This window comes from Anopheles arabiensis, chromosome 2, assembly GCF_016920715.1.
Source record: "Anopheles arabiensis isolate DONGOLA chromosome 2, AaraD3, whole genome shotgun sequence".
Classification (NCBI taxonomy): Eukaryota; Metazoa; Arthropoda; class Insecta; order Diptera; family Culicidae; genus Anopheles; species Anopheles arabiensis.
The window spans coordinates 47879792-47904317 of NC_053517.1; the positions used below are offsets into that span (position 1 = coordinate 47879792).

Below are 24526 nucleotides of genomic sequence, written 5' to 3' on the forward strand. Positions count from 1 at the left end.
TTTTCGTTTTTGAACGTCACATTTTGTTTTATTGATGCATCTATCCATCTGTTTGTTTTGTTTTCCATTGCTTCCTTTAGTTGAATACAATATTGTAGAGTAATTATTAGCAGCTGCTGCTGATAACAGACAACTTTTGCTTGCCACTTCTCTCTCTCTCTCTTTCTCTCTCTCTATCGTTATGTTGCTCCACCTTTCTCTCTCTTTCTCTTTCTGCTTTTCTATCTGCCCCTTTTTACCTTCTGCTTCTTCTTCTGCTTTTTTGTCGATCTTACACACGACATGTGTTCTTCTTTCATTTGCTTCTTTTTTTTTCATTTTACACCTACTAACACTTTTGTTTTTCAAGCTTTTTTCCATTGCGATTCTCTACACGTGTGTACGGGGACACTTTAGTTTAACAGCACATGGCGTCTCGTTCGTTCTACACACGCCATTATATCGCTGACACATTTGCGTGTTTTTGTTTTGTTTTCTTTTGTCTACTATTCTCGGTACTTATAGCTTCCTTTTCTCTTTCACATTTCTTTGTTGTTGTTGTTTATTTCTTCTCGTTTTTTTTTTGTTTAGGGGGAGTACTGTTTATGCTCTTTAAATGTGATTCCTATGGGAGGGTGTGATTTTTGCTTGGAATTTGCTTTGCTCTCGCGGGGTGAGCGGTGAGTGTTCTTTAGTATCACGTTTTAGTTGTTTATCATTTGCCGCTAATCATAATATGTTTAACGCTGTTAGCAGGGCTGTGGTGTATGTGTGTGAGTGTGAGCGTGTGTGTGTGTGTGTTTGTGTGTCTATAATGATTTGTTATAATTCGTTCATACCGAACTCTGCTGATCTGACCACCTGGCTTTAATGTACTAACTTTTACGGATTACACGTAACGAAATTCAATCATGTGTGGGTTGGTTCATGTGTTCCAAGGACCAAAGAATTATTCGCTCAAGGACACGATTACGACCTATTCATAATCACGTGCGTATGTATAGGCATATATCTACGATTTATCGAAGGAAAAAAAAATATAATCCCTTTGCAAAGAATGGACTTGATGCTGCTTGCTGTGACTAAAATTAGAAACAAAAAAAAAACTTTTAAAGGATTAGTAAAGCCACTTTCCAACACGTAATGCTGCCTTTGGAGCGCCCACGGGAATTATCTCTATTAGCTTCCGCAAGCAAATGTTTCGACGAAACAAGCTATAAATATGCACAGACACAGATTCAGACAAATCATTTACAGTTTTTTTGGTGGGTGACAGAAGGCAGCAATTTTTATTCTCCCGACAGATAGATGTCGCCATACACGCGCTAGGAAATGAACATTTTACTTAGCCGAAGCCGAAGTCTGCCAGACGCTTAGCAGTCAAGGAGGTTGAGAGTACCGAAAGCAAGCCGGTAAGGACGAATAAAATTATCGTAGAAATTTCAAAGAAGGTCAACACAATTTCCAATGTAACAGGATGAGGAAAACCGATCATTAATCTGTAACATACGCAACAGAGCTGTCGTTCGTTTCATGTTTACTTTCTTTCAACTCCATCCGCTTTTCGAAATGCGGAAAAGAATCATTAGAATACGATTATTGTTACCATACAAAGGAATCTTCTTCTTCTTCTTTTTTTTGTTGCTGCGCTGCTATTTGTTACTTTTCAGTTAAATCTCGATCATCCTCCTCGTCCTTTTTTTTTTTCAATGCGACACGATACGGCACTTATGTTATAATCGTGTTAGTATAATATGTTGGCCACGTCTAAATCTGATGTCTGATATTTTTTAGTACTTTTTGTCCACAGTTGCCGTGTGGGTGAATTTTAGCTTTTTTTTTTAATGGTAATGTATGTGAGTGTGTCCGCGCGTATATCATTCTGTTTTCTGATAAAGTGATCTTCTGTCGATAATTTTGTTTTTGTTTGTTATTTCGCTATCGCTTGTTTATTTATAACGTGTACACAGCAGCACTGCATGTGCGGGTGAGTGAGGGTGCCTATGGATAAAGGGGATTTTGTTGCTTCTACTTCGACTACATCCCCCCTCCTCCCCATTGCTAAAGAACGGTTAACAACAACGGTTCAAGGGGGTTGGATGAGAAACATTGTTTCTTTTTTGTTTTTTAGTTATCTAACCATTCACCATTGAAAAAACACGACCACACACAGTTGGACACACGCGCGTGAGGAGGCCCCCTCCAATCGCGCACCGATGCCATCCCCGCCGCCGTCCTGTTCGCAGGAACGACAGAGGAAGAGCAACACTCCCGGTGCTAATAGAGTTTTCCACCTCCTTCGATCGCTCGATCCTTACGAAAAAGCAGCTTCTTGAACGAACGCTCTCTACCCCTCACCGCTCGCTTTCCCCAGTGGGAGTAAAGTTTTACTCGGTTTAAACTCATGCAAATGTGTAAACAAAACAGCGAAAATCACACCTACCTTCCTTCCTTCTCTACTTCTCTATCGTACATACACAGTGTGTTCGGCTACAGAACTGCTCGTCCTAATGCGCGTTTGACCATGCAAAGCCCGCAGATTTGGCTACGCGGATTTCGGTTAGTTCTCCTGCCATATTATAGCGCGCGTGTGTAGGGGGTGGGGTTGGGGTGTGGGGGGGAGGGGAGGTTTGGTGCTCTTTAGTGTCCTGGTCTTGGGTTCTGTTCACAAATACACACCACCAGCAGCGGAGCATAATATAGGGATGTTTTCATCATCCTTTTCCTTATTCTGTGTATATTTTTGCTTCGTTTTCTTGTCTCCTCCGCGGTTGTAATAGTAATTAATATTATAATTTTTCATATAACTACAACAAATACATCTTGTTTTTTTTAGCAATGCGCGCACAATGTTTTTCAATGCACGAGAATGCGTGTGTTTTAATTCACGCATTGCAGCTCTTCACAACATATCTACCTCCTTTTGCTCCTTTATCGTGCAATTTGTTTTTCTTCTCTTCTATAGATCGGCTATATTTTTTTCTGCATTGATTCGCTTTGTTATAATCATCATCGTGATTACATTTATATTCAAGATGATGGGTTTTCTTTTCCTTTTTTTCTTTTACATTACTCATTAATTAGACGTGTTTACTGCAGCATTTGGGATTTTGCTTGTTTAGTTTTTTTTTTCTACTATGTTGCACGTGTTGCCCTTCGCGCTTTTCACCCTATTAGTGTATATATGCATGTGTGTGAATGTTTTGTTTTGTGTGTTTGTGTGTGTATGATTCTATGTATGTTTGACGCATATCATCATTTGCCTCAAACTTCTTCTCGTATTTTTTACTCCATTTTAGTACTGTTAATAAATCTACAATATTAAGCATGCCTTTTTCCAGTAATATTGTTTCCTTTTTCTATCTTCTCTGTTAGGTGTTTATTATATATAAGTGTGTTTGTGTATGTGTGTGTGTGTGTTTGTTGTATGTGGGCCTTGTGTTTGCTTATCAAAGTGAAAAGGGTACAAGAGGGGATGATGATGATGATGATGGGAAACGGTATCGGGTTTGTGTTTTTTGTTTTGTTTAATTTCTTCTTTAAATTTATCCTCTCGTTTTACTGAACCTGATCGATTCACTGGCGATCGTGCACTGGATCGCCCGCTTTCCTGAAGTATTAGTTTTCTGTTTCTGTTTTTATTTACCTTGGATTGAATTATTTCGCGCTTCTTTTTACCCCTTTTACTCGCCCACCGTAACCACTACCGCTTTCTAATGCCTATTCGACTGCTGCTGCCGTCGCCGCCAAAGCGATGATACCTGCACGCATTAGATGATATTGTTATGCTAGTGTATCTCTTTCTTAAGTGCCACAATGTGAGATGAATGGTAGGTAGTGTATGTGTATGTGAGTGTGAGTGTGTGTAGTGGTGAATGCATTATATCTTTGAGAAGTCACGCTCAGTACGTCCTTAGTTCATTGTCTATTTTCGCATATGAACGCATAAACCGTCCTTCCCCTTCTTATGATGGTTGCGTTTGCCGTGTCGCTATAAACCCGGAGACGATCATGGAGCCATGCATGGTTCGATAAAACAAAATGTAACACATATTTTGGCTGTATGTGTGCTCTTTCTTGGATTGAAGTTTGCGCCACAATTACCAGTATTTAAGCGGTAACTTTAAAAAAGGCGAATGTTCACACTGGATGAAAAAGCTATTAAGGACGAAAACAGTCTGATGCCGACACACGTTTGTGTTTTTGTTTTGTTTCTCAGCGTCATGTGCTGATACTTTTTGGCATTAACAACGCCGTCATAACCATGGACAAGTTTTTTAAAGAGAAATTCGTAAAAGAAAAAAATAATTCCCGTTAACGATGCGTGGATGTGTGGTATAATATATATAAAAAAAACAACAAACTATTAATAACCTATCTTTCACAATTCATCGTATTATCGAGTACCCTTTTGCTGTCGAGATATGTACGTAACATATTTCCATCACGCATGCTGTTAGAGTTCTTTAATGTCTTGTTATACCAACACAATAAGTAGTTTACAGGCAGATAGAGGCGTGAGAAAACAAAATCCTCGCATAGAGATATCCACAGGCACTCACAAATAAGCATGTATGCGCTGTGTTGTTGAACATGCCGTCAACTGCTTGCTTCAAAACATACAAAATGCTGCACATACCCTCTACGGATGATGGTGAGACGCTCCTTTTAGGACATTTGATCGAAGCGAACAGAGTAATCTTGACAGTAAGCTTCAAATTCGCTTTGCGCAATCCAAATCTTTGCCGCAGACAGACATTATTTCAATGCTTTTGTTGTAATCTACTTCATACGTAATTAGCCAGTTACTGCTCTGCTGTTCAATTCACATACAAACGACACTTGCTCAAAGATATACTATCTGCAGTACTATTTTTTTTTCTCAATTGTAACACTTCACGCCGCCCACTCCTTTACCTTCTCCTCCCCCAAGCGTATATATATTAACAATCATTATTTAGTCGACTTTTCCTACAGCGAAAAGGACATGCAGGCGTAAGTGGTGTGGGGACGATAGATCACGTTTCCATGTACCAAACGCTTTCGGTTGAAGGATCGCCTAACAAACCTCCTGCATCCCGCATGGTGGTGACAAAGATGTCATTACACTTTGAGTGAACCCTATCATATAATGCATTTGTGTATATGTATGCGAGCGCATTGTTTAGCATGTTCGTGTCAGTGTGTATGTGTGTGTGTTGATGTGTGTACACTAGTGGTTTGTGAGGATGGATGTGGGGGCGTGGGTTTATGTAGGTATGTAGCATGTTACGCATGGTTTGCTCCTTCTCTGTGAAGAAGAAAGCGACTTTAGAAAAAATATTATTCAGTACATCACTTGTTTAATGCGGCAGCCGCATCGACCGCCGAAGCATTCTGCTGAGATGCGGCGGCGGAAAGCGCCGACCCGGCACCGGACGATCCCGGAGGCTGGGCGGTTCCGATGCCGGAGGCGGTGCTATTATTGTTATTGCCAGTCGAGTTTGCCGACGAGGGCGACGAGGATGATGTGGATGTAGCGGTGGGCGATGAAAGCTGGTTTGGATTTAGTTGCGCGCCGCCAGCGCCGAGCGAATTGGCGTCCTGTATTAGTCCCCCTGCCGATTGATTGGTGAGCAGATTTTGATCCTTGTTTGGCGCACGGGACGATATTTCCAGCTCGTTCAGTCGCTTCCACAGCTCTTCCCGCTCCCGCTCTCGCCGCTTCTCTCTGGTGAGTTGGAAGGGAAGGGTTAGTTAGTTGGTGAGCGAATTACATTCTAGCGTGGTAGGTGCTTACTTTTGCCGCTCTGCTTTGTAGCTGGCTGTTAGCTCGTCAAACAACTTCGAGTTCATTTCCATGAATGTTTTCAGCACATTGTACACTAGAGCAACGATTGTCTGGTTCCAGTGTTCTTTGCTGATCCGGTAGAGTGCCGGGAACATAATTGGCATTATAACGGCATTGTTGTCCTCGATCAATGACATTGCGTACTCGTTATTCCAGAAGTAGAGTGCTCGCTCGGCGACCTAAAACGTGCAATTCATTTTAACCGTTTCCAGCACTGCAGGATGCTTCGTGTGCTATCAACTCTTAGTTTCTGCTTACCTGAAAGTGTGGACTGGACACGCACTTGGCGATCTGTCGAAACAGCGGTTCCTGTATTTTAACGAACTGCGGTGGCTCGATCACGTCCAATATTTCTTCGATTTCGCCAAGAAACATCACCTCCTTCTGCGAGCACGTCTTTGGCCAGAATTTTAGTAAACCCCGCACGACCGGTTCCGTCAACGAGGCGTCCTTCTCGAGGAACTGCACCACGCAGTAAGCGAGCTGGGCATGGTAGAGGGACAGCACTTTCACCTTGTGTAATGGCAACAGAACCTTCACCAGAAACTGCTTGTGTTCCGCCTTCAACGGCAGAGCGAATCCATTGATTATGCTGCAAGATGTAAAGGACACCGATTGTTACAACCATTAGAATTAGAGATAATGTGATTTTGTACGATTAAATTCATCAAACTAGAAACATCGAAGGGTGCAAAAGATTAAAAAATCATTCTAACAACATACTCTTGCTGCATGACTGTATAGTATCTAATATCATTAGATTAAGTTTACACCGATAAATTGGGAAAAAGAAACATCGTACAGCGCAACAGGAGCACAGGATGGTGGCAGTAGAAGCTGCTCGTTTTATCTTATTTAACTCCTTTTCCCATGGAATACTGACGCGCGTACTTTTCGTATGTATTTATTTTATGAATCAATTTTTGCTTCATTTCCACACATGCGCGAAAGACGCCTGAAGAAGTGTACTGCCGCTTATTGAGCGACACTTACACAATGAATGAACCTGCCGGAGGAGAGTGAGCTGTGCGTGTCAGATGAACATTCCCGTTGCGTTAACGAAACGTGAACGCTCTCCTCTCATTGTGCCGGGAGTGGACGATAGCAAGTGTTCCACCACTCATTCGCATTCCTATGGGTGTGCGTGTGTGTATACGTACACGAAAGAAGCCGCTGTCAGATGGACTTTCGTCGATAAATGTTTGCAGATTAAGCGTGAAGGAGTTTTGGAATCTAATTTTTGTTTTCTATAGCACCTTCTATGTTCACAGTTTTAGCTAGCTGCCTTAATTTTAGTTTTCTTACCTTCCCAAAATTTCCAGCAACTCGCCGACGCCATTGAAATGTTCCGTTTCGTATATAAAACGTAGGAATATATTATTAATTTGCTTACGAATAAACGCACGTAATCCTAGAAATTTTCCATATATACGATGCAGCACAGTTTTTAGAAAGTCACGCTCTCTCGGATCTTCGGAATCGAACAGTTCCAATAGCTGAAAAAATCGAAATTTGAGCTAATTGCTTTGACGCCTGTGCTCTTAGTGCCTCGTCGCGATTTGGCGACCTACTGACCTGTAGTACAAACTTCTGGTCGATCACTTTCTTTCCGAACGTCGCTTGGAAGTCGGCTGATTCGAGAAACCGAAGAAATACTTCGTACACTAGCTGCAGATGGGGCCAGGAAGCTTCTAAGGTGGGATCGTCCTCCTCCGGATCAAAGTCAGGATTTTCGCTGGGCGGCAGGGTACGAAATAAATTTACCGATATCTGTAACGAAAAAAAAAACGGATACAGCGTAAAATCCATGTTAATGATTCCATTCTGGTCACGCACCGGGGACGCATCCCGGGGTCCTTTTAGTTACCATTTTGATAATCTCCGGATAGACATTTTCCGTCAGTACGCCACGGCCGTGTGTGATGTAGGCTGAAAGATCGTTTAGGGCTGCTCGCTTGATTTCCTTTCCCTTCAGGTCCGAGAGGGGATCCATAAAATCGAACGACACGCAGCATTGTCGTAGCTTGCGAATGAACAGCTCCTCCTGTTCTAAGCTGGAACAATCAACTGAAAAGAAGGATAAGAGCAACGCAACGCATGAATGTGCATGATTCAAACATGGGGGAAGGTTTTTTCCAGTGCCTACCTTTGAGTGGGGGTAACTGTTGCAGCTCCACATCCTGTGAATTCCTGTACCGCGATGAGCCCTGAGATTTTTTGCTTTTCTTCTTGAGCGAACGTTTGGCGAACGGATCGATTCGATCTACGAACGTTCCAGACGACATGGTTTGATCGGCAGGATGCAGTTTTGTGCCCTTTCTGTTTCAATCTGGTGTATGTATAGTACTAGTGAGGCTGGCCCTCGCTCTAGTTGCTTCTCCTGCCTTATTCGCGCTTTTGTCTCGCTTTCTGGGCACAACAAAATCTGCCACAGAAAGACTGGTCTCTGCTGCGTGTGAAGGGATGGATCTTTATTGTGTCGATGAAGACAGTGCCTTTTCTGTATGTGGTAGCTCCCGAGCAGATTCTCCACGACACCGAGTATTACACACTGGGCCTTTCTTCGGTTGGGTTCACTTTCACGACATACACGCTAGTGAGATATGCGCTTCCCGTTTCGTCTTCACTGTACACGCGGTCTAACACTTTCCGGGCTTTGATGGCGAAACCTTTCAGCGAACAACTGTCATCGAAAGAAACGGCAGATGCAGATCGATCAGGTTAGAACAGACTTATCATCACCGCTGTGATTATGCACGGTTGCCTCACTACAACACCGACTCGCGACTCGCACATTAGCTGACGGATGCAACAATGATGCTAAGGCTGCCCAAGGCTTCTTCGATTGACTTCGATACACACATACACACTCCAACAGGGCGCAGGGCGAGCGACACGGCGTATCGATCTCCTCGCTTGCGATTAGGAGGATGTGACGAGGAAATGAATGCTGCGTCGGGCTTGGCGAGTTACACACCGTTTTTTTCGTGTCGTATTTTTTTCCACAGGAAACACCTACATATATCAATGGTTTTCACACACTTGCCACTTGTTGTATGATTTCCCTTTCAGCCCGCGTGCTGTTACGATCTCCGTCGCTTTGTCGGCGCTTTTATGCGACAACGCGTTAACACAAAATCATACCTACTAATACACTAGGGACACTCGTCGGTCAAATCTTGCAACTCGCAACACGCTGATTAAATCATAGTTTTACTTTTCATAATATGGCCCTTCGTTATGCAAGGCGCGGGGTGAAAATTAATAGAAGAAAAAGAAAACGATCCAGCTACACTTTTTCTCGCGTCTGACTGGGGATGGTGCCACTCGTTACACTACTAAACTATCCACTAATATTATAAACAGAGCAGAGGCTTTGCTTTTCCTATTATTGCAGTGAGGCGATCCAGTACGCGGATTCACACACAAACCCTCCCCCACACACACACACACACACAGACACTCACTCAAGCGCGCAATCACACACAGAGAGAGAGACACACACACACGCTCGATCACTGTGTGTTGTTTCTTACTTTATTTATTTCACTTCAAACTGCAACGATTGCTGCATTCATTTTCATACCCCGTTATCACCTTTAACTGCACGTTGCACTGCAAAAAGAGAAGAAAAACGAAACACATTCGTAACCACAGGCTCGTGAGGAAATAAATCAACTATTTAAACTTCGCTCGATGATAGTCTTTTGCGGGATTTGCATGTCTGTGGGGCATTTTCTACGATTTAATTTTTCACCAACAAAATAGTTCCTCGTTCATTTCCATTGCACATGAATCGTTGTATGCCGGTCAAAATGCTTTGGTGGATTCAAAGGTGTTTTCAATGGACCGGACTTATTAAATGTATCGAGATGTGGGGTGCGCGTTTCAAATCTGTAATGACAAAAAAAAAACATTGTAATTAGTTAACAGAACCACTCTTTGCATGCTTAATTGTTATTCGGTAATTATGCCAACAAAACCAGGCTAGCTAAGCGCTAGATTAAGAAGACAAACCACAATGCAACCCAATTGTACACATTATTTCTACGATTCTTCATTCAAAAACATTGTATTCTATTAACGCTACTGTCTGCCCTTTAGTCTGCAGCTGGTTTTAATTAGTTTTGCACCTTTTTGTTCGTTCTGTTTGTTTTGCCACACAACAGCGGCAAACTGGCAGAAGAGTAGCGGCGCCACTTGATGGAATTTTTCATTAAACTTAGCAATAAACGAGGAACGCATGATAAGTCCTCTGTGCCCGGTGCTGATAAACATACAATATAGCAGATACAACACACCTATGGTCCGTTGTCTTTATTTTACCCTCGCGGCCGCTTCGGTTGGGGCGGCACACGGTACTCCCCATGATAAGGGTAGCCAGCCAGTCAGCAAAATTCCACCATTCCTAGGCACACCAAGCCTTATCGGAGGTAGGTGATGTGCTGCTGCGCGTATTTGGAAGGGTAACATACACGTCGCACACACACACACACTTGCACAAGGCAGGGGAATGGCTACTCTGTTCTCCCTTCCTGGTCTGCTCCTATTTGTTTGTTATTGATTTTTTTCTGCAGCCTTATCAGCACTGCAAATGCTGTTGCTACCGATCCAGAGCTGACACTAGACACTGACACTGTGCCGGGACAGATAGACGGGTAGAGGGTGACGGTAGTATTATCTTCCTCGTTTGCGGGGCATGGCAGCGGGGAGAGAACGTGTGAATTGTACAAGAAGAAGCAGCTGTGAAAAAGTCCGCGTCAAGATAGCGGAGAAGAGGTTTCACAATTGTAAGAGAAGGTGTCAAAACCGGGTACATACACAGCTTAAAAAGCCCTTGAGAGCAGAGACACTTCCCTTGTGATACAACAATCGGTAAAACAATCGGTTGTTGTTCTAACCTTACATAATAATAGCAAGTGGCAGATGTAGGTGCAATTCCTATCACCACTCAGCTGCTCAACAACAATTAGCGACCTCATATGAGAGCGCACCTTCCTTGCGTGAAATCTGCGCAGATGCATCGGGAACACTAAGAACACCAACGTGCACGGTTGGGGATCATCTTTGCGGTGTACACCCCTATATAGCTGATAGGAATGGCAAAGAAAGTTAAAATGTCATCGGTAACGTATGAACTGACAACACCAAAGGACTTTCGAAGCCGACCGGGCGCAGAATCATGTTGTAAAAGAAAAGCGCATCTCTTTTCTCATCTCTTCTTTCGTGGCTTCTCATCGTTTACTCGCACACACACACAGTCTCTCTCTCTCTCTTTCTTTGCGTACTTTTCCTTTCAGTAACCAACGTTCTCATGGAATGTGTGTATTTTTTGCCATCTGTCCTTCTCTTCTGGAGTAGAATAAGGACAGAAACAAATACTATACGCACATTGCACAAGTTTCGAACCAGCTGATTTTACGTTTTTACGTCGCACCAGCATTCAATGGCCATTAGTATTTACGTTGAATTTCCATCAAAGATAAATGATGATTTGCCCATAATGCAGTTGTGGAGGGCAAAATATTGGGACTTTTTTAAGGCGTTTGGTCCACTTAAAGGATGCGACAGTTTGTACAAGGTCGTACACGGGATTGATTCCCATCTGGGAGCGTACACATTGCAAAAAAAAGAACAATGTGCAACAAGATGTGTGCAAGCAGTACAATAAATCTTGCGGAGGCAGTGTAAAACCGGCATGATCGCGGTAAGTCGTTACGCAAGACAGTCAACGAAATAGTCTAAATATAAAATGCAATTCAGTTTTATATTGTTTTTAAATGTGTTTTGCTTGCCAATTCAAGGCAAAGTTTTTACAATTTTCATAAACAACTAGCTTGATTAAATTATATAAAGTATTGTGAAGAATGTACTAAACACTGCCTCCGAATAACCCACATATCTGCGAAGAAATATTCCGGCTCACATGCAAACCCGCCGGTGATACACACAATGGAACGAACACTAACAAAACTATTGACAAAACACAAGCACTTTTACGAGCTAAAAATAAGTCGAACACAAAATAGCACACGCGTTGTTCTACAGCCAGCCGCCCTTTTTGCTCGTGCCTTCTCCTCATATGAACCGCCATCCACCCACTGCCCACCCCCATCATTTCCACCAAAACTCGACCTTTGCCAGCGTTTGGAATTCGCAAGCGATAGGAAGCGGCGATCTGCTTTCCGAAATTCTTCCATTAACGAGGCCCCTGTACCTGCTACGGGGGGCGAGTGTGCTCACGGTACCACAACAATGCATTAGAGAAAGAGGGCGAGGGGGTGGGAAGAATAGTACACTAAATTTGCATTTACATCAATCAACGCGCTATGCCGTCAAATAATCAACAGCAGCAGCGAACCCATCATCATCATCATCGATAAATGCTCAATGTGATTCTCATGCGTACATTTGGCGAGCGAGTGAGTGCGTGCGGTAAAGCAATTTGTTTGGAGCTATGCTGTGTTGGACATCGAATGCGACCGCTCCTCCGCTCCACCAGGCTCGGAACTATTTCCAAATTAGACGTTCATTGTTCTTTGCAACACACGACGACGTTTATCTCGCGATTTGATACGAAAAGATGTGATTCACATGGACCTGCCTGTGGGGAAAATGGGGATAAAAGGGCGAGAAAATCAATATTAATTAACGCACTCTTCCCTGCACTGTTGTGGCAACCGCTCCGTTCCATTACGAGCATGATCACGTGTGCGTGAGTACGCCCCACGGGAGGTGTAAGTGTGCTCACATCAATAGACAGCGCTGTCCGATCGCCCCCGCACGACCGGCCATGAACTTACACAACATATACATGTAACTACTACTCTTGCCTAAGACAGGCCAAAGGAAATTTAAAAATCACACAAAAACCCAAGCTGCGGGGAAGCAAGCTGCTGCAATGATCGCGATCATGCTCGATACGATACAAACGACCCTGGCCCAGTGTCACCATATGCAGTGGGTATCAGACAGAATTCTCTCCCCGACCGACCTGAAATTTATCATCTAATGCCACACACACCCTTCGGCGTGGCACGGTGGTGTTAGTGACGATTGCTCGGGCGCCCAAACACATATTATTTGAATATGCATACGCACAACAGAATCCGTCTTCAGTAAACCCCAACGCTAATTGCCGTTAGTAAAAAAAAAACACATTCAAAAGCCCTTCTCTAGGCAAGAGAAGGCACCATACAACATCACCAAATGTCTGGCGACCGTGCGGGTCAACAACAAACACCAGCGCAGAGAGATATGCTGCTAAATATAAATGAACCTACGTTACAAAAATAACACAGACCGAGATGCGGATCCGAAGGATAGGAGAGAAGAAGTAGCAGTATAGAGCGAGTGAAGAAGAAGTTAAAAGCAACCAAACAAGCCAAAGGATAACATAACGCACAGCAGCGTGACCATGAGCAGACGACGAACAATGCTAAAGAACAACTGTTGGTTTGACTCGCGACAGACGTATTAAGTTTTGTCTTTAAATCGAAAATAAAGGTAATTTTAATAATTTAACATTCGATCAGTTTATGTGATATCTGAAGTGAATCGAGATCATTATAATGCTGTAATAGCACTCAAACTAAGGTAATCAATTATCTAACTACTGTAGTCTGAGCCTTTGATTGAAAATGGGGCCTTTACGATTCTAGTCAGCTTTTTTATGTGGATTTTGACAGTTGACGGCTGAAATCATGTCAACACTCCATACAAAACCACACACAAAATTAGCCTGCGATTTTCAGTCTAGATTATTTCAGCCTCTAAGCCAGAATAAGATTCGAGTACCTGCTCGAAAAATGTCAAAACAAGGACGTGTTTTCATTTAACCCATGATGCATTAAAGAGATCAGGTGGCGGAATCCACAATCACAGTGTATGTATAGACCAGGTGGTCTCATAGCCTGTCTTTTAACACCAAATTTGAACGTCACTTTTGACAGGACGGGTGCAAACAGCTGAGAGGCTGGCGGAAACGGAAAGGGGCCCAATATTGGTTTTATGAATTAGGTTGTCCGATGTCTTTCCTCACGCAATCAACATACCGAGAAGTTAAAAGTGCAGAGTGTAAGGTATAAACCATTAGATAGATTGTAGGCTTTCTACCCATCTATGATGTTCCACAATCACTGTGCTGTCAAGCTGGTTGAACTCCACTTCGCCGCACACGATCATTAGGCATTATCAGGATTGTTAAGATTTGTGAAGCATATCGCGTTAGTGTCTTCTTGTTGGCGTAAAGGCGAAGTCGCTAAGCAGAACTAATATACAAGCTTACAAAGACTTATGCTTACTACGTAAATGGATGGGCACAATGCCAGCAACAAAAAGACGGTGGTTGATCGCGTACATGGGGGCTTATAGGATTTGCCGCGTCTATCCAATAGAACACCGGGGACCGCGTTCCATATGGTATATTTATTGATTTGTTTATTTGTAGATCACCCATTGGATATTTCAATAGAATCGCATCATACTGAGTTATGAGTGATACCACTGTCGCATCAAACAGATTGATGAACGATGTCATCTTATTGTAGAAGTTACATGATTAGACGTTACTAAAGATTCATAACAACATGTCTAGTTCACTTTCCCAAAGCATTGCCCTAAACAACTCCTAATTACAGCATTTGTTTGAGGAAGCTTTCATGGATCTGTTTAGATTTTACGGACTTATCATATCTACATGGTACTCCCACGATAGACGTGAATACTTCCTTAATCCTGTCCCAATAACCTAATAATGTAGTTAAACTGTACGGGCGAAGTAAAAACATTGCTCCAGTGATTGCAGTGTCGTTGGCAGAATCTATTATATTTTCTTTTTATGGTTAGGAGCAAAATGCAACGCTACAACCATGCAGGCTACTTACATTTTGTGCCTGTTACACTTAAGTTCAGTTCCTCTTCACTGCCGAGGAAAAGCGGCCAACGGCAGAAAACAGCCCCGTTGGATAACTTAACCCGACCGCGCACGCAGCAGCAGCCGTGTTTGAGGTCGTAGAAACGGCAGGAACGTTAAAATAATTGCCATCCGTTCTTCCAGCCAGCAACACAGCACCACCATCCGGGCTAAAGTTCAAGTGTTGACTTATTTCGGTCGGATTGCAGGCGCACACTCCAGAGCCCAGAGAAACGGCGAGTCAATTGCACACGATAACAACCTCGCCGCCGCCGTTCGAGAAACTTTCCTCCGCCAGGGGGAGTGTGTGTGTGTGTGTGTACGTCCCCGATGGTAAACAATTTCTGTGCATTTTATAATGCTCTGTTGTGTTTCCTCCCCATTCCAGTTGCCAGTGTTCCCTCCGGTGGGATCACGAGAGGATGGAACGGGTTGGTGAATTAAATAATCGTTTTCCACGGAGATTTTCCCTTGGCTGCGAGAGGCTGCGGCTGACGACCGACCCTCCTCACGTTGCTGTGTCGAACTTTAATTTATTTGTTTTCATTTGTTCATTGTTTGTGTTTGTTTCCTACTGGTTTAGCCACACAAATTGGCCACAGAAGCACAAGTTACAAGTAATGTCTTGAGCGATAGGAGCAGAAATTGAATCATTTTTGGATACAAAAACGTAATAGGCAAGATTTATCGTGCAGTTTACAGCGCTAAAATGGGACCACTGCCTACAGTATGGATTCGTATTTCATATTTCATGCATTTGGATGAATGGACCATTCTCTTGTGCAAGTATCGTCTTGCTGCAAGTCTCCAATGGCAAAAGAAACCTTTAACATGTGTGTGTTTGTGTTTATCTCGTAGGTGCATTTTGTCTACAACCTTTCCTCGCACACCTTTGCCCTTCAACGAACAAACTGTGTCACCTACCAAAGAAGTGGCAGCTCCATTCTGTGGGCTATGGAGGCAACTCTACAAACAAACACACGATGCCACCTCCACACTTTACGTGACCGTAGCTAGTAGTTGACACGCTTATTAGCCTCGACCATTGCAGGGGAGCGGGCGTATACCATATCTGGGGTGTAGGAACGGAGGATCTTCCACACTCAACCTACAGTTGCGAGCATTACGTTTGGCAAAGGCACAAACATCTGGAAAGAATATTTCGTTCCAATATTTTGCTTTTCATCAATCTAGCTGTATGTATTTTATACGCTAGTTGTTTACAGACATATGTGTGAGAATTGTTTTTGTCAAATACTTTCAAATGCTTCTCGCTTCGACTACGATGCAGAAGGTCAAGGAAGTTGTCCCGCAGCTGAACAAAACAGTACAGAAATCCCACAGAAGTTCTAATAATTCACCCATTGTGGTAAAGGAACGACAGCTCAGGTAAACTTCAATTTCTGTGGACCAGAGGATGGTGGCAAAGGCTAGAGACGATGCTCGTTCCGCGTGAATGACCACCAGTGTGACAAAACCTATGGGGTAACTAATTAATTTGCATCCACACGTGTGTTTTGTATCGCTTTTGTTACACCTTCTCGCTTCGTGTGCAACTGGCACTGCCCACCACCCCTGCAACGTTGGTGCAGGATGCACAAGGCAAGCAAGTTTAGCATTGTTTTACTTCAAAACAACTACATACACACTCACAATGAGGAGGTATGGCATAATTAGAATAAACATATGGCACACCTTCAGAACGGAAGTTGCGCTGTGCTGGTGGGCGGGTGGGGAAGGCACTCAACGATTTGCTTTTCATCTGCATTGTTTATAACAAGGAGGCACCACTCAGAAGTTACTGTTTGTACTACGTCATTCGTGTTCGTCACAGAAAAATGGAACGCCGTAGGAAGTGGAAGAGGAGCAAACGCAAAGAAAAACGACAAAACGGTGAGCAAAATCACGCGGAACATTTGTTCCTAGAATGATATGTGTGCATGGGAAATAGTTTTCATTCAAGACAGTTTTAGCTGACCTATATAAAAAGTGGCAAAGGTCAACAGAACATTGGGTTTCATTATTTCGACTTATATTCTTATGGCGTGCAAAACAAAGATTGCAACACTATTTAACTACAATCGCAACATCAGACAGGGTAGAACGTATACCAGAACAACGCTCACAACAAAGCCTAACCGATAAGTCGGCTGTTAATAAACCAAACTCTAGCAATACACGATAGCAAATATTAGTTCTTTTCAGTCTCGGAAATATTCATTTATTGGAAAGAAAATGGAAATGAAAAAAAAACAACAAAAATTACACGTTAAGGCCAATGCCTGCATCTATGCAATCATTGTCGTGTGTGTGTGTGCAGATGGCATTAATAGACACCTGACTGCGGCCGTACTTCTCGACAGTTTACATATGACACATCGGTCGCATGATGAGATACGCTATCTCTTAGGAGTACTCTCCCGGTAAGAAGTGTAACACAAATAATCACAAACATACCACTGTCGTGCTTGTGGGAATGTTTAGTCACAACACTGTCACGTATCTGGGTGTTGCAGCTTTGTGTGATACAAGAGACACGCGAGGAGCTCGTCTTATGTAATGCAAATCCGTCAAAACATCATTTTACAGATCGTTTCCACACCACCGTTGTTCTTATCGGACACGCTCTGTTGATAGAAAATCAGCAGCTCGGGATAAAATAACGAAAGGCATTGTTGAACACATCGCCAGTTCTGAAAAGGCCTAACTGCAGAGCATCCTTGTCATTGTTTTGTTGATATACTCATCAATATAGTTTGGAAACACACGCCTTTCTAGCAATTCTATCTGCAAGAATAGACTAGAGCGTTCTTATACAAGTCTTTGACTTGATGATGAAAGCTGAAAGAAAGCTGAATCCTATCGTAGCTGATCTTATGAACAGAATTCAATGCATCTACTTCAACGGGTTATTTCATTCAACTAGACAACATATACCGTAGAGAGAAAGAGGTAAGCGAGCTAGTCGTACATTGAGATTGAAGCAGAAGTGAAACGGAGAGCGCACAATGATCCTTGCACCACACTAACCTACTCATGCTGTCAAAGCGAATCTAAAGAACCACTTTGCGCGTAGGAGGACCTTGAACGGTGTGCGGTAGTGGTTCCATTTCTAGAGATTCGATGGTTTCTACTCACCTCTCTAACCCATTCACCTATTCTACTACCCTTTGTGACTAAGAGAAATGGTGAGAACGAAACGATTTTTAAAGGCAGCTTCGCTGAACCGGAAATTGGGTTGGATCCGTTCTATTTGTTTTTTCTTCTTCTTTATTATCATACACGCACTCACACACACATACACACACACACACACACACACACACACACACACACACACACACACACACACACACACACACACACACACACGGAACAAGTAGAACAATAGTGGTTGTGGAGTTCATTTCATTTCCTTCTATTACTCCGCTAGCTGTCAAAGTGTGGGATCTCACGACATTGTGACACCCTTAGCTCTCCCCCCACTTGCCCTCCCATCCCCTTCCGGAGAGTGCTCATCTATTGATTGGCGGACGGAGAGTGTGACCGTGTGGCTAAAGTCCGCGGACGAAAGGTGGGCGCTGGTGTGCGTTTGCGTATTTGTGTGACAACACACACACACACGCGCGCGCGCGTGCACATAAACACACACACAAACACACACTATCACGGTCGCAATCATTTGACAGATGCCATCTTCACTGACGTTTGCAAATAAATTCGCAAAGCTTCGCTACCATCCAACAATTACTAGCCTGCTTGGACTCGCGGGGAAACACCTGGTAGCAAATCTTAACCCCTTGTTGTACAGCAAAATACAGCAGGAAACTTGCAACCAACCAATTCAAGAGTGAACTAAAAGATGCCGTGTATCCTTACAACACACGCAAACAAACACACATCCGTTAGCAAATGCAACAACTACTAGGAAACGGACCAATGCAATCGGCTGCACACTCATACTACACACTCAACCCCACTGCACAGCACACGGAATTCACTGAACCAGACCTTTTCCTCTATGCTTTACTCGGACGACCTAATTGTCCTTTCGCCGTACTAAGAAGGACGAAACATGGACGAAGAAGAGTGGGATGAAAAAAAAACACACGATGAGTGCGAAGAACTAGTCGATGGGGTTGAGGTAGAGTTAGTGGGTGTTGATGCTGTGCTGGTGAAGTCAACCGAACACACAGCGGAGTGTGCTAGTAGTAGTAGTACTGCTACTACTACTACTACTACGTCCCAACGTCTCAACGCACGCACACAAACACACTTGGGTACATTTTCCACTCCGATGCCCTAATGGCAGCACTTCTTACGTTTACGATGGGTCACACTTTTCTTCAACTTAGTGGTCTTCTGCTGCCCGGTGGTACCGACACCGATGGATGCATATCATACGGATATCCCGGGAGGTGCGAAGAAGTTGCACGTAACTATATTACTACATTCACTAGCATGACCTCCTCCTTGCCATACCTTGACACCAACGCCACCGATACGAGGGTTGCAGATAATCTTGTTAAGTGAAATAGGACGCACCGTGTGCTGCTGGTGGTGCTGCCTTTTCCTGTTTCTTCTGTTCACTTTTCGGTCAGAGGACACAAACGGAGGGTTGTTGTGCTGCAGCATACACACACCCGTGATTAGTGTCGTGGCCCACGTCCACCACCATCTGTACACGGGTAACTCCCGTCTCTTACCGTCGTAAGACACAAGGCCATCCCGTGCAAACAAATGGCAATGCAAAAATCTGATAAAACGAACCGATACCTCATATCATACATATATATAAACACACACACACACACACACACACACACACACACACACACACACACACACACACACACACACATCACATGCAGGAGAGCTTGTACGTTGTTTTCACTGCTATGCACTTTTTCTTCGGCTGGCGGCGGCTTTTATTTTCACCCCAAATGGACACTATATTGTAAGCCCCATCAGCAAAAAGAAACGATTGAGAAAATGCGGCGACCGTGCAAGCAAAAGCAAGTTGTGTCACACGACCGGTTTTGTTCAGCGCACAAAACGGCGAGCAAACGGCAAATCCTATTATCGAGCCAAACGACGAACGCATACTAGAGCACGTAGGTGTGCGCGCCTGTGTGTCTGTGCGTGTATATGTGTGTATGTATGAGTAAACGCAAGGCAGCCCAATAATAATAACACATCCCAAAAGGGTGTAAGAAGTTAGCACGGCACTGTTTTGGGCGCCCAGGAAAAAGGTGGTGTTGGGGGGGTGGTGGAAGGTGGTTAAAGGGAGGATTTTCTTAGCAGTTTGCTGAGTTCTGCCAGTGACACACATACACAACTTTGAACGGATTGAGCAGCAATCGCTTCATTTCCAGCGCACGCAAGAGACATCGGGAACGTTGGACGCGATTAAAATGGACAGTTTGGTGCGCGACAAAAAACAGAAGCCAGCAGGGCCCGCGCGACGGCTGCACCAGGTCACACTAACCCAGGGCCTTTCTCGGCTCAAAAATAATATGTAAATAAAAATCAAAATGGCGGAGCGAATTGAGCTCCGGCGAAAGAGAAAGGCACTCAGGGGCCCCATACACCACTCACTCGGCCCAACGCAATCACGTTCCTACACGGAGACGAGCGTGCGAGCGGCTGCTAGTGCTGCTGCTAGGCCGTAGTCGTGTGTTGGTGGTGATACATTCCGCCGTGTGTTTTTATCTGCTACCTTCGCTTCGTACCCGTCACGATGTGAGTGCTTTGTTGACAGCTCTGCTCGTCACACACTCTCGTGCGTTTGGGGGGAGGCCCACACAAACACACGTACACTCACATACACGCACACGGTGGTGGTGTGTGCGCGCTGCTGTGTTCGCGTACCCCCAGACGGCAATGGCGAAGGGCAGCGGCGTGTGGACATAACACCACACACCACCTCTACGCAGCACACCCGTACCCGCCCGCACACCAGCAGCAAGTGAAAGAACAGGAGAGGTTAGATATATCGAATACAAATAGCTGTTAGTAGCACCAAATTGGTTTAAATCTCCCAATCGCGCATCTCACTCACTCGGGCACAGCCGCCCGCCAATCGAAACGGAACACTTCCTCTACCCAATTAACACAACCGACTGGGAGGCAATGTATTTTGAAGGAAAAATCAATAAGAAATCACCAGACAACAGTTTAACTTGTTGTGTTGTGTGTGTCCCCACCGGCGAACCACCCAATCAAAGCCGTCCGCTGCGATCCTCCTTGGCACTTCCCTTCCGCAGTGCACTGCAAACGATCAACGGTTTTATTCAATTTGCGTGCGTCATTGAGCAGCAGTAGCAGCACCAAAAGAACCACGAGACGTCGAACGCGCGCGCGCTTTCGCGATCACTGCTCCACCTCTTCTTCCCCCTCCGTCTGGCAACCCTCTTCCCATTGATTTATCTGTTTCGCCATTGTAAGCGCTTCACGAGTAGAGCAGGGTGTGGTATTCACACAATCAATTTACGAATGCCTCTGTGGCCATTCGACAGAACAGACGGGGAACGGCGACAATCGGTTGAATGGAATGGAATGGGGCGCATATGCACATATGTTGTCGATATTGTGCTGATTCTCTTCTACCTTAACCATCATCATCATCAACATGTCCACCCCCCTGCGGCACCTGTCACTGGATTGCACACGGTGTGTCTCGCCGACAAATGAAAACAATAACAACCAACAAGTGCACACCGAACGAGGGGGAGGAGTCATTACACAGTTTGCTCGATTGTTGTGCGTCTTTCGCGGGGAGGTTATGTTTCTTAGTATGCCGGGATTTCTCCAACCGTTGGTGTGTATTGTTAGGCGCGGGTTTAGCATCTTTTATTGGATCCAATGCCCCAAAGTTACGGTCTAATTATGAACTTGAGGAGATCATCCTCCTGGTGAGCCTTTTCCCTTTATGGTCCCCCCCCCTTGCCAGTGGACTAATTTGGCATTGCCCATAAGAAAGATTCAAAACACATTTGCTCCTCTTCGCAAACCCAACACTTTATGGCAAATTTCATTCACACAATATCAGGAAGGGCCATATTCCAGTGTTCATAGCGAAAAAAACAGTGCCGCATGGAAAGCCTCCTGAAGACGCCAGTCCGAGATGGCTTGTGGTACCGACCGACCGGCCAGCAGGAACCAACAAAGGTGGGATTAAAAACACAGTAAAATTAACGACCCATAACGTCACGTTTCGGACTGGCTGCCGCTGTTACTGCTGCCCCTTCGCCAAAGTGATGCGCACAACGAACGGCGCAAAGCGCTTTCTCTGCTGTAAAAAGAAAATTTATATATCCACCATCCCCGGCCCGGTCAGGGACCCGCCCGCCCGCGCACTCGACATGCCACATAAGTGTCTCTCGCTTCTTGCTGAGCTTAACGAGCTTTATCTAATTTCTATGCTGTTACTTGCTACCCGACCAGCTTGGCAAACGTTTGCCTTACGAGAGTGAGAGAGAGAGAGAGACAAATTGTCGACTATGCTGATGACGGTAGTTTGCCAACTGTGCCTATATTTTTGTGCATTTTCATTCACTCACTGTACAATAACACCAGTGTAATCTAACTCACCTTTGCCTGTTTGAAATTGGAAGCATGCTTCAACGAGGGCCGGAGGATGACCTGATGCTCGGTTTGGTTGATATTTTTGATTTCTGTCCCGGCATTTAATATCCTTCGCCAATGTATCCACCAGCGTTCTCACCCACCACAGCAAGCGTCGTTATCCTTGGGTCGTTAGTTTGTGTTCGCTTCTTCGCACGGCCCGTTTTGAGGTTAGAATTTATTGGGCAACCGTTGATCGCACGTCGATCGTCCGGCACAAATCCTTCTTTGCCGTCATCTCTTTGCTACTTTACCAATTCACACACACACACAGATACACACACCCATACACGCACACACTCTCGCTGGCGCACGCACGCACACACTCTCTTTCTCTTCCGTTGGTGTGAGCGCTCTCGCATACAATTTTGAGCTCACCCACTCACACACACGCACATTCAGGTACAACGAATTTCTTCTTCTCCGATTTCGTAAGATCTTTGAATAGCCCTTACACACACACTCACACACTACGGTTCTGCTTTCCTAGTAACGAACTACTCTTTTCATCCTCAGGCACGCTCGCAAACGCAATGTAACCATTGGTCAAGGTAACGGCAGTTCGCTTGAAAACCATTCGGAATTAAAACTATCCGTAAGAAAGGATTCATTCATTCTGCTGCTGACTTTACCTATACATGGGCTACCCTGCATTTGTGTGGTCCAGATTTGCCGTTTGCTTCTTCATCTGATGGTGTGTGTGTGTGTGTGATGGTGAACGATTGGATAAGTACGATACACACGAGCGAAGAAGAAGCAGAACTGCTCCGGCCAACCACTCAACTGCTAGGAAGAGAGAAAGAGCGAGAGAGTGAGAAAGAGAGCGAGAGAAAAAGAGCAAGAAAAAAAGATGGCGCACGAGAACCTTCACGCATACACACACACACACATGCACCAGTGCGGTTGCCCTTCTTCCTTGACTCATTCTTGTGCTCACGTCTTTTTGCACTCTTCCCTCTCTGTTTCGCTGCCTATCGCTCCGTTTTGCTCTCGCTACTTCACATCGCTCCTTCAAGTTATGCTCAGCAACCACCTATGAAGGTATTTTTTCACGAACAATTCTTTTCTACCAGTTTCCGGAAACAGCGAGCTCCCACCCCCCTCCCCCACCAAACCGACCGTCACCAGCCAGCAGCAACATCATGCCCTTTTATCATGCCCATCTGCGGAAAATTCTGCACCGTCGACAGGTTCACGCGACGGATTCGCTCGCTTTCGACTGTGAAATCTGTGCAAACCGGTTCTGGGTTCGATGGCAGAACCAGCAAAAGAAGTAACCCCCCTCCGTTGCAGTCACGAAAGAAAAATCCATCCGCACACACAGATGCTACGGCATAAGTTACTAATTAACGGTGCTTCTGCCTCTGCTGCTGCTGCGTGCTGCCGTTTTCGACTAATCGATAAGGTTCGTCCACCCCGCACGGCAATTCTCACTGGCACGGCGCTTACCAGGCGCACACCTCAATGGCGGAACATCCTTTTTCACCTCTGCGGGGCACAAATTAGCGCAACACGACTTTTCTTCACACATTTCCGGCGGCCGTCGTCGCCGTCGTCATCGTCATCACTCAAGGCGCAGTAGGCCGTTTTTCATTCCGTGCACACACACACACATATATATATATATACATATGTACACATATACGCATACCCACGCATGGGGTTTAGGAGGAGCTACGCCGTTGCTTTTTTTTTGTTCGGTCCTGTGCTGTTCTGCTGGTGCGTCTGGTTTAATCTAAATCCGTGAAGCCAATCCTTACACTCGGGTGCAGCAGAATCACGCACGATCCTTTCACGCAAACCGTGCACTGTTCGCGAAAACCCTGACACTTTTTCAATGGGGCGACGCGATGGCGTACTTCCGAACCGACGTCGACTACACACAGAAAAAAACGGAGGACAGAGGAAAAATGCGTGAGTCATTAGGGTGCCTTTGCACAGCGCGAACTGGTGCGCGACGAACCGAGCGAACTGTCAAATGCCACTGCGTATCAAGGTGTTTGTAGCACAGATGGAGAAGAATCGTTGACCATTTGCACACATTTGGTGAAGAAATAAGATTTTGTTTGGGAGCGCATTTTGGTTTCGTTCAAAGATTTGAGCTAAGCAATACGACCTTTTTGGACCGTTACTCCTGAATAAAAAAAAAAAAGATTTGAGCAATTATGCGGGGAATG

General features: G+C 44.7%; 1 protein-coding gene across 9 annotated transcripts; it reads right to left on the minus strand.

Annotated features, from left to right (window-relative positions):
• LOC120895319 (serine/threonine-protein phosphatase 2A 56 kDa regulatory subunit epsilon isoform) lies at positions 1-24256 on the minus strand. Of its 9 annotated transcripts, none has more exons than XM_040298623.1 (9): positions 24110-24256; positions 9407-9424; positions 7956-8492; positions 7677-7876; positions 7385-7579; positions 7115-7305; positions 6068-6401; positions 5759-5988; positions 1-5689 (listed from the first exon to the last, which is right to left on the minus strand). In XM_040298623.1, exons 3-9 carry the CDS (start codon positions 8092-8094, stop codon positions 5314-5316), a joined length of 1665 nt encoding a protein of 554 aa, XP_040154557.1. In that variant the 5' UTR covers positions 8095-8492; positions 9407-9424; positions 24110-24256; the 3' UTR covers positions 1-5313. The 9 variants fall into 9 exon arrangements, with proteins under 9 accessions (XP_040154557.1, XP_040154521.1, XP_040154491.1 ...); XM_040298587.1 differs by having other exon boundaries at positions 9346-9424; XM_040298557.1 differs by lacking the exon at positions 24110-24256 and adding exons at positions 9571-9703; positions 22317-22779 and having other exon boundaries at positions 7956-9424.
• Between the last annotated feature and the right edge of the window lie 270 nt (positions 24257-24526).